General features: G+C 42.6%; 1 protein-coding gene across 1 annotated transcript; it reads right to left on the reverse strand.

The window, feature by feature from the left end:
- Positions 1 to 13,285, reverse strand: cap1 (CAP, adenylate cyclase-associated protein 1 (yeast)). The gene is made up of 13 exons (XM_076106007.1): positions 13,129 to 13,285; positions 8,186 to 8,290; positions 7,756 to 7,856; positions 6,698 to 6,775; positions 5,842 to 5,985; positions 5,303 to 5,388; positions 4,615 to 4,720; positions 3,509 to 3,689; positions 3,005 to 3,183; positions 2,700 to 2,823; positions 2,092 to 2,174; positions 1,624 to 1,767; positions 1 to 1,136 (listed from the first exon to the last, which is right to left on the reverse strand). Exons 2-13 carry the CDS (start codon positions 8,286 to 8,288, stop codon positions 1,053 to 1,055), a joined length of 1,413 nt encoding a protein of 470 aa, XP_075962122.1. The 5' UTR covers positions 8,289 to 8,290; positions 13,129 to 13,285; the 3' UTR covers positions 1 to 1,052.
- Between the last annotated feature and the right edge of the window lie 18 nt (positions 13,286 to 13,303).

Below are 13,303 nucleotides of genomic sequence, written 5' to 3' on the forward strand. Positions count from 1 at the left end.
TTTATTTTTATTGCAACATTTTTTAATGATGTCTCCAGTACTAATGAACAGAATTCAGATTTTTGGACCCAAAAAGAATTAGAGGTAAAAAGAAAAAGAAGAGTCAACATAAAAGAAAATTCAGCGAAGAGCTTCAAGAGCTGAAGATAGCCAGAGAGAGTCGACGTGAGCAATGAGCGAGTGGAGAGACGTCGATGGCTAATATCTTAAGACTATTCGACTACTCTTTGCTCTTTATCGCAAACATTTTCTTACATGCCTCCTTTGACATGGAATGTTTTTTAATACTCGGGAATGTCCTATGTGCGGGTTAAAGGGAAAGCACGTGGAATGAACTTCTTCCTGCTACTCTAACTGTTCAAACGTCAACTAGATGGAGTTTCATGATGCGCACACAGCTTGTTTTTACTCCTATTTATGTGCCGAGTGCTGTTTTTTCTTAATTTTTCTTCATATTATTATCCACTATGAATGTTAATATTATCAACATCAGCGGAGGTGATATGGATGCTATTATCCTTTGTTTGACAAGTGCTTCCCCAGTGGATTGCATATAATGGAACAGAAACCTACCAGCCCCTCCGGACCAGGAAGAGGAGAAACGACAGCCTGAAGCCTCCTGATAGTAGCGCCTGATTGGCTTGCAGAGGAATCAATATGGCTATTCTACATGTTAAATTTAGCTTAGCATTATCCAGATAGATACGAAACATTGTACAGAGCATCGCAGCTATTGGGAAAACTCGTGAATGTTTTGGAGAAGTGCTCTCTGGCTCACAGGGAAAAACAAGCCGCTCCCTGCTGATTGGCTGGAGGATTTTGCTCCAGATAAAAGTGAGCAGTCCTCTCATTGGCTGATGGAAGGGGACAGCTTAAGATGCAATTGGCTGATTAAAAAGGAGGGAGGGGAGGTATAACACACGAGGTCCAAATCTCAAGTCTACAGTGTGAGAGTTAGCTGGTGGGGCGGTCGATCAGTCAGGAAGGCGTTTGCAAAAAAGGGGTGGGGATGGTACCGAGGACGGGGCGGCCATTTTATTTGCTGCCCGCGTCTATCCGGAGATCTCCGTTGACGTGGTGACGAGCTTGTTGCCGTCCCAGACGGTCTTGAACTGCTCAGGAACAGGGAGCTCCGTCTAAGAGATCGGAGAGAAGTCACATTTAAATCCATGTCATACATTTGCTTTAGCTACATCAAGGATACGGCCGGAGAGAGTCTACAAAAATCATAAGAAAGGCTGTAAAACTATTTCAGAGTGTAACAAACACCCGAAATGGCTTTAAAACAGAACGTGATCCATTCAATACAATTTGTCGACAAAAGACGTATGATGAAATATTTTTAAGTCTTGCAGACGATGTGCAGGGAGCCAACAGGAGGGCAGCTGGCTTGGCTGAAGAGCGACCAATGAGCACGCTCTATTAGAAACCTGGAGATTTATTTTTTCATATGAATCAAGTGAACTTTTATGAGAATGAAAGGCTTTGGATACGAAGTCGATCAATTCATTGTTGGTTTTGGTCTTTTCATGGGATTTGTAGACTGTAACAAACAAATCTAGACCATCACCAGACTGATTCTTTTAATTATTCGTCTCATTTCCATCCTGATGGGATACTCACAAAATCTCCGTCTCCTTTGGGCACCAGGACGTTCATCTCTGAGCTCTTGGCGCTGACGATCTCGCAGCTCAGCGAGTCTTTGCTCAGGTAGACATGGCAGCCGTCAGTCTTGTTGATGGAGATAGTGGGGACCTTACCCATGACCTGGATACAGAACGGCAACAAAAACTCATGTAATAGCTGCTGATTAACGGTATGTTGGTAAGAGAAGTAGTATTCGGTTCTGCTGTATCTGACAAAGCAGGGCGTTCATGGTGAAATTGCATCAATGTTTAGCAAAAAACAAAAACAGCTGAAGACTGACAGGACGATAGAAACGATGTGAAACGCAACAAAACCAGCAGGCAGAACTCAAATATCCACATCACACTACAGTCTGCTGAGCGAGTTTGCCAAAGAGGATTCCTTGTGCCCGTTATAAGCTTTTAAAAAATAAATACAGCACTTTGCTATTACACTGCAACACACCTGGATCTTGATGTCCCTGCAGTTGATGATCTCTACGATGCCCACGACATCGTCAAACACCAGGCCCAGTTTCTTACAGTTGTCTGATGGAGAGAAACAGTTAGAGGTCAGACGTCCGCATGTCGTAGAACTGGCCAAAGTCTGTTTTTGGTAAATAAATATGACGATATGACAGTGTGCTGGTTCTACCAACCATCACACTGGCCTTTTTGAAAATGTATTTACCTAAATTTGACTATTTTTTGGCATTTTCAAGCTAAATGAACAGGTTGACAAATGTTTATGACGAAACAAAGCCATTCAAAGATGTGATTGGTTACACCTTTGATTATCATTATTAATATTATGAGTGTTCATATCATAGTCTTAATTAAATAAACTGTTTTGAGAAATTTACTATTACGATCACACGCAGATTAAAGTATTTATTAAAGAAGATATTCTGTATTACACAAAATATCATTTTATAATCCAAATCAGCTGAATTTATATTATATAATTAATTTCCAACGCAGTACAAATATCTCTCTCTCTCTCTCTCTGGCTGAGAAGACTGTGACCAGTGAGGTTACCGCCTCTAAACCTCCAACACACCGTGTTCTTCTCACCTATAGTGATGGAGTTGATTTTGTTCTTGACCTGCAGGCAGCTCTTGTTACACTTGTAAGCATAAACCACTTGTTTCAGCTCAGTGTCGCTGATCACCAGGTCCTGCGCTCCCTCTTGGTTCTCCTGCAGACGGCAAGAAGAGAAAAAGAGTTGATACGAGAACACGAGATGAAGTTACTATAAAAGGCTAGCTATTAAAAAACAAAGCTAATTCTGGTTCAATGACTCATTCTGGTAGTCCGACAGCCTGCTGCATAAACAAATCTATCCATTCCTATTAAGCGAGAGTGAACCAACAACTTACCACTCTCCACTTCTTCCCTTCCAGCTCAAACACAGGGGGCTGCTTAGGGTTCGGGGTGGCAAACGCGGCAGGTCGGGGAGGGGGGGAGGCGAAAGGTTTTGGTCCAGTACGTACTGGAGCATTACTCCTCAGCGTAGGATTCTTGTGGGTCTTCTCTTTGTCGCTCACATGCTTCAGGCCTTGATACGTCAAGAAAAGAGGGGAAACGCATTATAAGTCCTGCAGTACGACACGTCTCGACATCCTCAGTTATGAATTTGTCTGTAATATTTGGTTTCTGAGCCACTAAGTGCATTTCAGTTCAATTTTATTTGTACGTCACTAAAATTCAAAGAGGAAATGTATTACCTCTAACTCCACACTACACTTCAATTACTTAACACCTTTCAGAAAACGGAAATCGAACAACAATTTGATATGAATTGCTAAAGATTAAACTAAAATCTAGTGCATCAAAACTATGGACAGAAAAGAACAGCAGCTCCTCCGATGCTCGTCACCTACCGCTGGTGATGTCCGACCCCAGGTTGATGGAGGCGAACAAAGCGTTACGGTTGTCATCGCCACCGCCGCCAGACGATCCGCTCAAATCCATGGGGGGAGGAGGAGGTCCGGGGGGAGGTGGGGCAGGACATCCACCAGCAGGAGCCCTGGGAGGAGCTGCAGAGGCGGAGGCTACGGGACCCTGAGGTGGACAGAACATCAGAAATGCTGCAACTGAGGCCCTCTAACATCACAGCATATGATTCAACAGACATGTTTTGTGCTTAGAAAAAGTAACAATTAAAAGAAATCATAACCAGACATCATGAAATAAGTAAAGATTCTCCACTTGTTCTCCTTGGAAACATAAGAATAAATGCTATTAATGGTTATATGACTTAAAAATACTCTTAGTTGGTTACGAGTAGATCCTGGATGTCTGCAGCAAAGAGGTTAGCAAACCTAAATATTACACGCAATAATAAAACTTCTCACTGGATAGTATGTTAGCTGATTTACAACTCAGAATAGTGTAGATTTAGCTTACTGATTGAATTTAACATTTAATCGGGGGGCAAAAAATAGAAATATAGAGCTGGCTTTGATTTTTACTTCATCATTTGCATTTTACGTGCTATTCTTCTGAGAGGATTTCTCTGCCGTAGCTCCTCTACTAGCGTCAGGTCCTGCTGCAGTACAATTTGTTCTTTCTTTTTTTTTAAAGCGACTCAGAAACACTACCGCTTTTTGTTCACAGGGGCCGCCAAAATCAGCTGTGACTATATACAGTTTATTGTGACGATTGTGAAACCATAATGCAACTTCCATTGCAATGTTACCTGTGAACAGACGTAGCATATCCAAGTATAACAGGAGAGGGGAAAGTTGACCGAGGTTCTGACAAGTTTCAAGCTTGCTCAACTCTTACTGGAGCACAGAGTGAAGAGGGGCGGGACTTAAAAATGCCAAGAGCATACGTGATTAATAATTTTGAGCACTTTACAGCGGCTTTTGAAAAGGTTACTCTTACACTGTAAGTGGGAGTAAGAGGCTCGATAAATTTGTTCTCCTTGATCAAACCTTTTTTTTACGTTGGCTCTTTAGAGGATTTATCTTATGAGACTCACGCTCTTGCTCCAGGTCAGCCCGGTGGTGTGGTGCTGTTTGATGTAGTTTTGCAGCTCAGTCCAGATGGAGACGTAGGCCTTCACCCACTCCAAATGTGTCTTGTCCCTGTGAGGAAGAGACGGAAACTGTCTATTCAAATCTCAGCATTTTGTTTCTTTCTCCTCCTCTAGCAATTTACTGTTCAGTGTCCCAGAGGGAAACGATGCACGAGAAGCTCAACACACAGAAACAAAACCAGAGATTAACTACTTAAAAGAGAACATTTTCTAACCCACATTAACCACCAAGTCCAGATCTCACACTGTATAAACTTTTGCTCCCATGTCTTGTATTTGTATACAGCATTAGACTCATTTGAATAAAAGCGGTTTCTGTGGAACTGATTTTAGTCTCATTATCTTCTTCATTCTAACTTGACTGTAACTCTGCTCATCAACACAGGAGCTTGGATTTCAGGTCAAAATACAGGAAGTCTGGCAGTAGCATGCGTCAGCGTGTCACTGCTGACTCCATAGAACTTAACAAAAGAAAAAGAAACAAAAAAGGAGCCTGGAGGAAGGCAAGATGGAAGACAGACGGGTTGAGCATGTTGCTTGGCAGCATAAGAAAATCCATCTGACCATTTTAATACATAAAAAATTAATGTGTGGCCAGCTTAACTGCAGAAGATAATATAGCTTTACTTACGTTTCCTTGTAATCCTTGAGCACACGGTTGGTGTAGAACATGGCAGCTTCCAGCATGTCTTTAACATGGGGGCCTGGTTTAGGAGCCTGGGACACAAAGAGAAAAGGTAAACACAATGTCACCACGTCTAAACTGAGATTAATCGAAATGTTTGACTATTTGGGAAATACAAAAAGAGAGCGAGATGAGTATCTAGTAGTGAGAGCCCGTTTCCCTCGGTATGCAGTCTTTATGCTAAGCTAAGCTAACTAGCTGCTGTCTCGAGCTTCATATTTAGCATACAAACATGAGTAGTATTGTACCTTCTCAACTCCAAAGAATGAATGCTCTGTTGCTGGCTGCCATGTTTCAGCCAACAAACTGTCGCTCACCAGACAGTGATGACAGACAGAATCAAAGAGCGGCTTGTCTCCGGCCATTATACACTCATTTACCCACCCCCACCCCCCCACACACAGAGTCACTCTCTGTAACACACAAACAGCAGTTCCAAACAGCTTCCCTTCCTGCCCGTGAACCACTACCATCCCCAGTCTCACCATCGCGACCCATCCGAGGGCAGGCACGCTCTCGCTCACAGCAGAAAGGTGGGTGAACTGTGGCGACCTGCGGTTCTGCTCGCGGAACTCCTGCACCTGCTGGATGGCTTTGGACACCGGCTGCATGAGAGTCGCCAAAACTGCCTGAACAGGAGACGGACGACACACAAGATATACATTTGATTTGTTTTCTTCTTTTCTTAATGAGTGCTAACACAGTGCTGTTACTCAGGGATGGAAACAAATAGACCTGTGCTTCCACTGTGCCTATGCAACAGTAGATGAAAGATGCATTACCATAGAGGACATCATTTAAATGTGATACCGCCTGATCACGTACAATACATCCATCGAGTGTTGCAGGGGTGCTACCAACGGAACAAGTCCACATATCTGTGGCAGGGCTCCTGTTAACCCTTTGCATGAATCTAGCTGGAATATTCAACAGTAAGTGGGAAGAATTTTAAATGTAAATAAAGCCCCAAGCGGCAATTGCGGGTTCTAAACCTATTTTCGCCCTGAGAAGGAAGCAGCGCAGCTGCCAAAATCAAAGCCGCAGGCAGCAAAAAGAGAGTTTCGGGCTCTACAAAGATAAGCAAAATCACCTCTGTCTGTTTTAATTCTGTTTAAAGAAAGACTGAGCTCAATCAAAGTCTTCAGTGACTAGGACCATTTAGGGTTCTGGCAGGAAACAAGACGAAACAACACGACAGACAAAAGAGTGAAGGGGCCGCAGGCTAACAGGCAAGAAATGAGCATAATGAATTATTCAAATTGTTGAAATTGATTAGTCAATGTTGTTTAGGCAACTACGACAATTAAGCGACCGAGCAATTACAAAGTGTGTTTAACTCACCTCAGAGGGCTTCTGGGAGGAGGAGGCGGTTGCGAGGAGTTGTCTCTGACTGGAGAACGCATGCTTCATCATGTCCGCCTGGAAGAGAAGACAGAGGTCATAATGTCATGACTGAAATCAAGAACAAACCGTCAACCTGGTGCATGCTTTTGACTTTTTAGCCACAAAGTATGCAAAACAAACAAATGACAGACATTCAAAGTGCACTCAAGAGTCCCGTCAAGTTTTATAATTGAAAAAATAATAAATCGTCAGCAGCAATCTAAATTACGTGTCATTTGTGACCGACTGATCTTTTTGGTGCCGAGTGCCAGAGTGAGATTACTTGATGTGCAGTGAGAACTGTATTTAATGCCCTGTTCAGGCCTGGCGTTAACGTGCATCTTGGGTGATCCGATCACAAGTGGACAGCTCCAAGTACAGGTGTTTATGCGCCCATCGAGATCAGAGCGCTCAGACCACATTCAGGAGGTGGTTTGGGCTGCGTTGCTCACCGCGAGCGCTGATCCACAACAGTTTGTGTAGCAGAGGTTAACATTGCGCCGATACTTCATGAAGGTAATAAAATACCTGGAAACACTTTTATTACTACCACATTGTCCACAGCAGCACATAACAGCTTCACTCAATCATTTCTATGGCTTCATAGTGTGCAGGTGTCCGATTTTGTTCCGGTGTTCTGCCCAGATTATATACCTGCCCGCCCGCTCTCATCCCCGGCTCTCTGAAGTTCTCTACTATGGCGGTCCTCTGGGACTGGTGGTAAACAACAACCTCATGTGTTTAGGACGGTAAAAATGTACCTAATATTACCACTGCTATCAGCCACCGGGGATGGAACAACAATGCATGTGGTGTTGGCAAACAGAAATTATGTACATGTTTATTTGCATTTAGAGCGGGGAATTGACATCCGATAACAAGTGGACACTTGAAATGCACGTGGAGACGTATTCTAATGCCAGCTATGAACAGAAGGGTCGGAGCTGCCCGCGAATGAGAGAATCACCCAGCTGTTAATAATAAGACCTCACGGTCACTTTTAAACTGTAACTTACATGAGTCTTGACATCGCCCCCGATCTTCTGGCTGAGGGAGACGTACTGAGCCACGGGACCGCTGATAATCTCGTCATAGGCCTCCACGAACACCGACACAGCTGCAGAGAAAAGAAAAGCACTTAAACATATTGAAAGACCACAACACTGTAAAATAAACAGGTTCAAATTAAATAAAAAATAGCTCGAGGAGGCTGTGGCTGCCCTAATGTGAGAGTGGCATGAACAAGTTTCTGATTTCTGAACTTTGTGAAAAGAAAAGACTTAAAAAATAAGACTAAAAGCTCCCTTTAGACTCAGCTTTGGTACCTACATGCAAATACTTGATTTATCGGACTAATGCATCCTTAAAGTACTCTGTCATATCTCCCTCATAGACACGTTCAGCAGACATCTTATTCATAAGTGAAATAATCATAGAATAAACTACCTCCCCCAGCACAATCTCCACCGCTGCCTCCGGGTCCTGAGATGGACTCCAGGCGACCCACCGCCACCTCCAGCCGCTGCACCAGACTCGCCAACTCAGCCATACCTGTGAAGGGGGGGGGGGGGGGGGGGGGGGGGGTAGAGCAATAAATATTCAAACTTCAAACATGTATTCAGATAGTAAAAAAAAAACAAAAAAAAACAGATATTCGAACAGGAAAATTAATATTCGATTGTGACGAAAGAACTACAGAGTCTTTGGTAAAGGTTAATCTCAGCGGCTTGCTAACCTGCCCTAACCAGGCTGACTGGCTGACATTTACTGAACCAAAAATAGTTCTCATGTCAGCTCCATGGGAAGAAATAGACAGGGTTAACAGGCCCATGTATTGATTTTACTTCCCCGGAGCGAGGGCCATTAGTAAATTAGAGTTCAGAGACAGAATGGGAGCCTTGATCAATATATAAATACAGTGAATAAGTTCAAAACACATTTTATATCATATTTGTTATGTAAACAGCTGTCTATGCATTGTAACATATAATATAATGGCTGGCTGACACCTTGTTTAGGCTTTTGTAGTGAAATGAGAAGGCAATAGCAGCATTGTTAACTGCAACTCCACAAGCTTCTTTTTGCGTTTGTCCCCGTGTTTATATTTAAATCATCATCAAGACACAGTGGTACTTTCTGTTCCAGTAGTCCTCTGATTGGGGACTGGATTGCTCCTGGGACACAAGGTGAAGGCAAATACTGCAATTAACAATGAGCTGCTTTGGTAGGATAACAAACAGCTGTGCTCTGGATCCTGGGTTTTTGCTTTTGGTCGATTTAGTCCTACGAGGCGCGGTCGAAATACCTGCAATACGGCGTCAGGCTGCTTCAGATAAAAGCTGACATTTTTGAGAGAAACATGGTGAAGCATTGGGTCATCACTCCAACACAGTGATCTTACATCGATAGATACATCCAGTGATGGCAGATTGAGATTTTATTCTTTCCAGTTACAGCACACCGTTATTGATCGCTCGACTAATCGTTGCAGCAGTATCAGTCACACAGCTTTTCACCAGATATCTACGGACTTCTTTTTAGAGGTCTGAAAAGGTCAAATGATCCAATAAGTCCTACAAAAATACTTCTCTGCTTTTTTAACCTGTTCACCTTGAGATGTATAACAAACTACACACACTGGAACTCACTTTAACTGTCTGTTTATAACGGAAGTTATTATCCGGCATTACCCGCACAGACCAAGTCCTCCAGAATATTAAGATCCACAAAACCTTAACATATGAATTTGCAATTTTGCAGAACTTTGTGTATGTCATGGAACCGTTTCTGGCCATGGAACCATTGTTGCATGTAACCTCTATTTCTCTCCCACATTCCTACACAGTCATCTGTCAAATAAAAAGGACTAAAAATGCCAGAAAAATAGTCACACTCCACCTTTAGAGTGATTGAGTAACAGAAAAAAAAGACGAAAGGGTGTGTTGGTAAGCAGGTCAGGACTTGCTGAGGTATGTAGATCATTACAAGTCACTGCTGACTCTCTGCAGAGTGCAGTCCTGGCCTGTTTTCCCCAACTATGTCATTTGCAGATGTTTTTATGTTTCATAACACAATCAATTTAAACTTTCAGGCCAGCAGCTAAAGTCTAAACTTAGGAGGCACTTACAGAACGAAAGAAAGACGGCAACCATTGTGATAAACACAACAGTGGGAATGTGTGCCAACATGGAAACTGATCATCCCAACCCCTTTGAGTACATGATTAACCAACTTCAATCCAAGTCCAGCATAATCCTAAACTTACACACACACACACACACTAATGAGAGAAGCTAACATTACATAAGACGGCTGTAACCAGACGCTGCCTTCACCTGTGTGACTGAGAGGGCCTCCAGTCTCTGGTACTTAAAGCTGGCTGACGGTGAATCGAGGCACACAGACCACTCTCACTAATGAGTCCATACGAGGTAAACCTGCCGCTACAGTGTCACTTTCACTACAGAGGGACTGAACTAAACATTTAGATATCTAATGACCGAAAGAGCGCTTCACGTTTTTGGCTCGATGATTAAGCTGGAGACTCTTTCCTGGTTGTAATACAAGAGAGTAGCTCTAGAAATGAGTTGCTACTTACTTTGGATACATAAAAAGTAGGGCTGGGTATCAAACGTCAATATTGTTTTGGTGGCGAAATGTCTGGTCAAATTCATAATTTTGTTTTCATACTCTATCAAATAGTTCCTGCTTTAAAATCTGAAAAATGACAGTTATATTTGTATGTTCTCAAATATGGTTATTAAAAAAAACTAACACTATCAGACATTCAATAAAAGCTTTTAGTACCATAAATCTGAATCTTGTTTATTTATTGTTGGATCACATGTCTTTGGATTTGAATGGAAAATTACTCAATAGTGTGTTCGGGAAAGTTCTTGGAGAAAAACAAAGTCTCTTTCTCAGAATAAGTTATAAACAAACAAAAAGAAAGTATGGTTGGCAAATCTCAGGTATTAAAATAGCACTAGAATCAAATAGTTTAATAGCTTTATTCAAGTTAATCAAGTTCATGATCCATGTTTGCTATGGCAGGTTAAAGTTGTTAGGAGAGCAAAACGTTATCATATGACTCAGATGTATTAATCATGTTGTAAGCAGTGTAAGGGTGCCCTAAAGCGTCACTGGTCGAAGCAGGTTATAGATTAAATCAGCCCTAAAGCATATCAACAGTATCTCAGAGCAGGAGAGGCTTGTCGCATTTAAAAACAAGAGCAAATCACTCACGATGGCCAGCAAAGTACTGCTCTTACAGCACGAGTCAGTTAGTTTCCAAATGTCTCAACTTCCCCTTTTCTGCCACATTCATTCAGACAATGCTGTATATTAATTTCTCCACAAGGCGTGGAGATAAAATTAGATCATAGGACGCATAACATTACTACCCTTGACCCAATTGTTCAGGGCCACTACAGCCTAAACGGTATACCTGCAGGTATCAGAGTTATACTTCCTTTATTCAGCTTATGACTCATAAGCAATACAGGAAGGGAGTGGCCCCTGAAGGTGTAATGCTATGTGGGAGTAAAAACAAGCACCTAAATGGACAAGTTGCTTAACTAAATGCACTGCATATGACAAACTGTTTATAACGACACTAACAAACTTTACCCAGTTCAGTTTAGAAGCTAGAAAACGTTTTCTAAAGTGCTCTTCAGTAAAGTGACTGCATATGTTCCAGCAAAGTGCTGACTATCGAGGAAATGCCACTGTCAAGAAAGAAGAAACAACTTTCAGACGCGAGGGCAGAGATAGCAACGATTTAAGCCAGGGAATCATGCCTTTCTTTCATAACATGTAAGATGTTTCTTAGATGTAAGCACTATAAAAAGGCAAAACTGGGGCTTAACGGCAACTTCAGAGGAGAAGGAGCACGAAAGTAAGGCAGCCTTTTAAAGTGGAATTTAAGAAAATGGGATGAATGTGCATAAGCTAACAAAGTAATAATAGATATGCGAAGTATAGATCCGTAGTTTGTTTTACAAGAGGGCGTGTGTGACCTTTTGCATTTTTAAAACTAGCCAAATGAAGTTTGAATTTATAATTTCCGACATCTAGAGTTACTTATTCTGCATTATAGCTCTTGCTGGTCTTCCTCCAACATGCAAAACCCTGTCAACTGTATTCATAGACCTACTTTTGTAGCCATATGGCACAAATGTTCTGAATAAAGCACCATCCGCATGCAGGGAGAGTAAAGTAGGTTAGGCATGTGTGAGGGTTTCTCTGCCTGGGGGCCAGACGTTCAGACATAAAGAAGGGAGGGTGCGTAGCCTTTCTGTCCATTTGCATGGATTAAAGCAAAACCACACAGTTCATATCTTCTTTGTCGCAGAGAAGAAGACCAATGCAACGCTAGTGAGCTCTAACATTCCTAAACAGTCCTTCGGTGGGCTCAGGGCTCCAACAAATCATGTTCAAAGCCGCTGATGTTAATGAGATCACTGGGTTTTTCCCAATCAGACGGCCTCGGATGCTAACGCGGCTAAAGCTAGCTGAGCCGGGTGGGTGTTGTGCAGAATTCTGTGACCCGGGTAAATGTAGACCACCACCAATAGACAAACCGTCACTACAAGTCAAGCTTTTGTCAAAAAGGAGAGGCCGAGGAGACAGTTTGACAGCTTGAGTAAACACATGTTTCCCTAAATAACGCTATCTTGTGCTAGACGGTCGCTTCCTCGGTGAGGAAGCAGTCTGCTGGGCTTACACAATGTGTCACAACACCATCGGCGACAACGAGACGGAACTCCTGAGATACGTTACGGTTTATGTTCGACCAAGACATTAAGTCAGGCTTACACATGCAACATATATTAGATATTAGTTAGCACGAGTGGGATCCGTTATTTCACCCTCACTGTTGTAGAGTGTCTGCCGTCGTTTTTCGGCATTTCCTGGATTTATTTTCCTCACTCACTCACACACACACACACACGCACATACACACACACACACACACGCACATACACGCACACACACACACACACACACACACACACACACCCCTCCCTGTGTCAGCTATTGTAAGTCTGCAGAAGAAAAAAAAAAAAAAAGAAGTTTCCACATTTCAGCGAGCCGACGTCTCTTATCACAGAAAGAAGAAGTTAACGGAACGGAAACATTTATTCAAACATTTAAATATATGTCAGTCAACGGTTAAGCGTCGTATTTTGCGGCTAACAGGATAGCAGCCTCGGCTAGCCGGGTGTGTTAGCATCACACCGATTTCATTAAATACTGTCTGAATGGTTCAATGCAGCGGTAACAAGGAAGCGTCGGCGCGCTGTCTTCTATTTCGCTTATTTTTCACGCTTTAGCGAAACCTTTAAATGCGCACTAAAACCCCACATCAACAGCTGCATGACACTTACCTGCTAAACTGGTCAAGCAGTGATTTGGTCGTTTATGTCACCGTGGGAGTGTGCGGGCTTGCAGAGCAGACGACTGGGCTTCGTCTTTTTCTTCCTGTATGTCGGTAAATTTACCCAGCTGTCACCGCGCCGCGTTTCCGCCCTTGTTCGCGCAACTAATTCCTTTCCCATATAA

Source organism: Anarhichas minor, unplaced genomic scaffold (assembly GCF_050575085.1).
Source record: "Anarhichas minor isolate MPS153535 unplaced genomic scaffold, ASM5057508v1 ptg000033l, whole genome shotgun sequence".
NCBI classification, from domain to species: domain Eukaryota; kingdom Metazoa; phylum Chordata; class Actinopteri; order Perciformes; family Anarhichadidae; genus Anarhichas; species Anarhichas minor.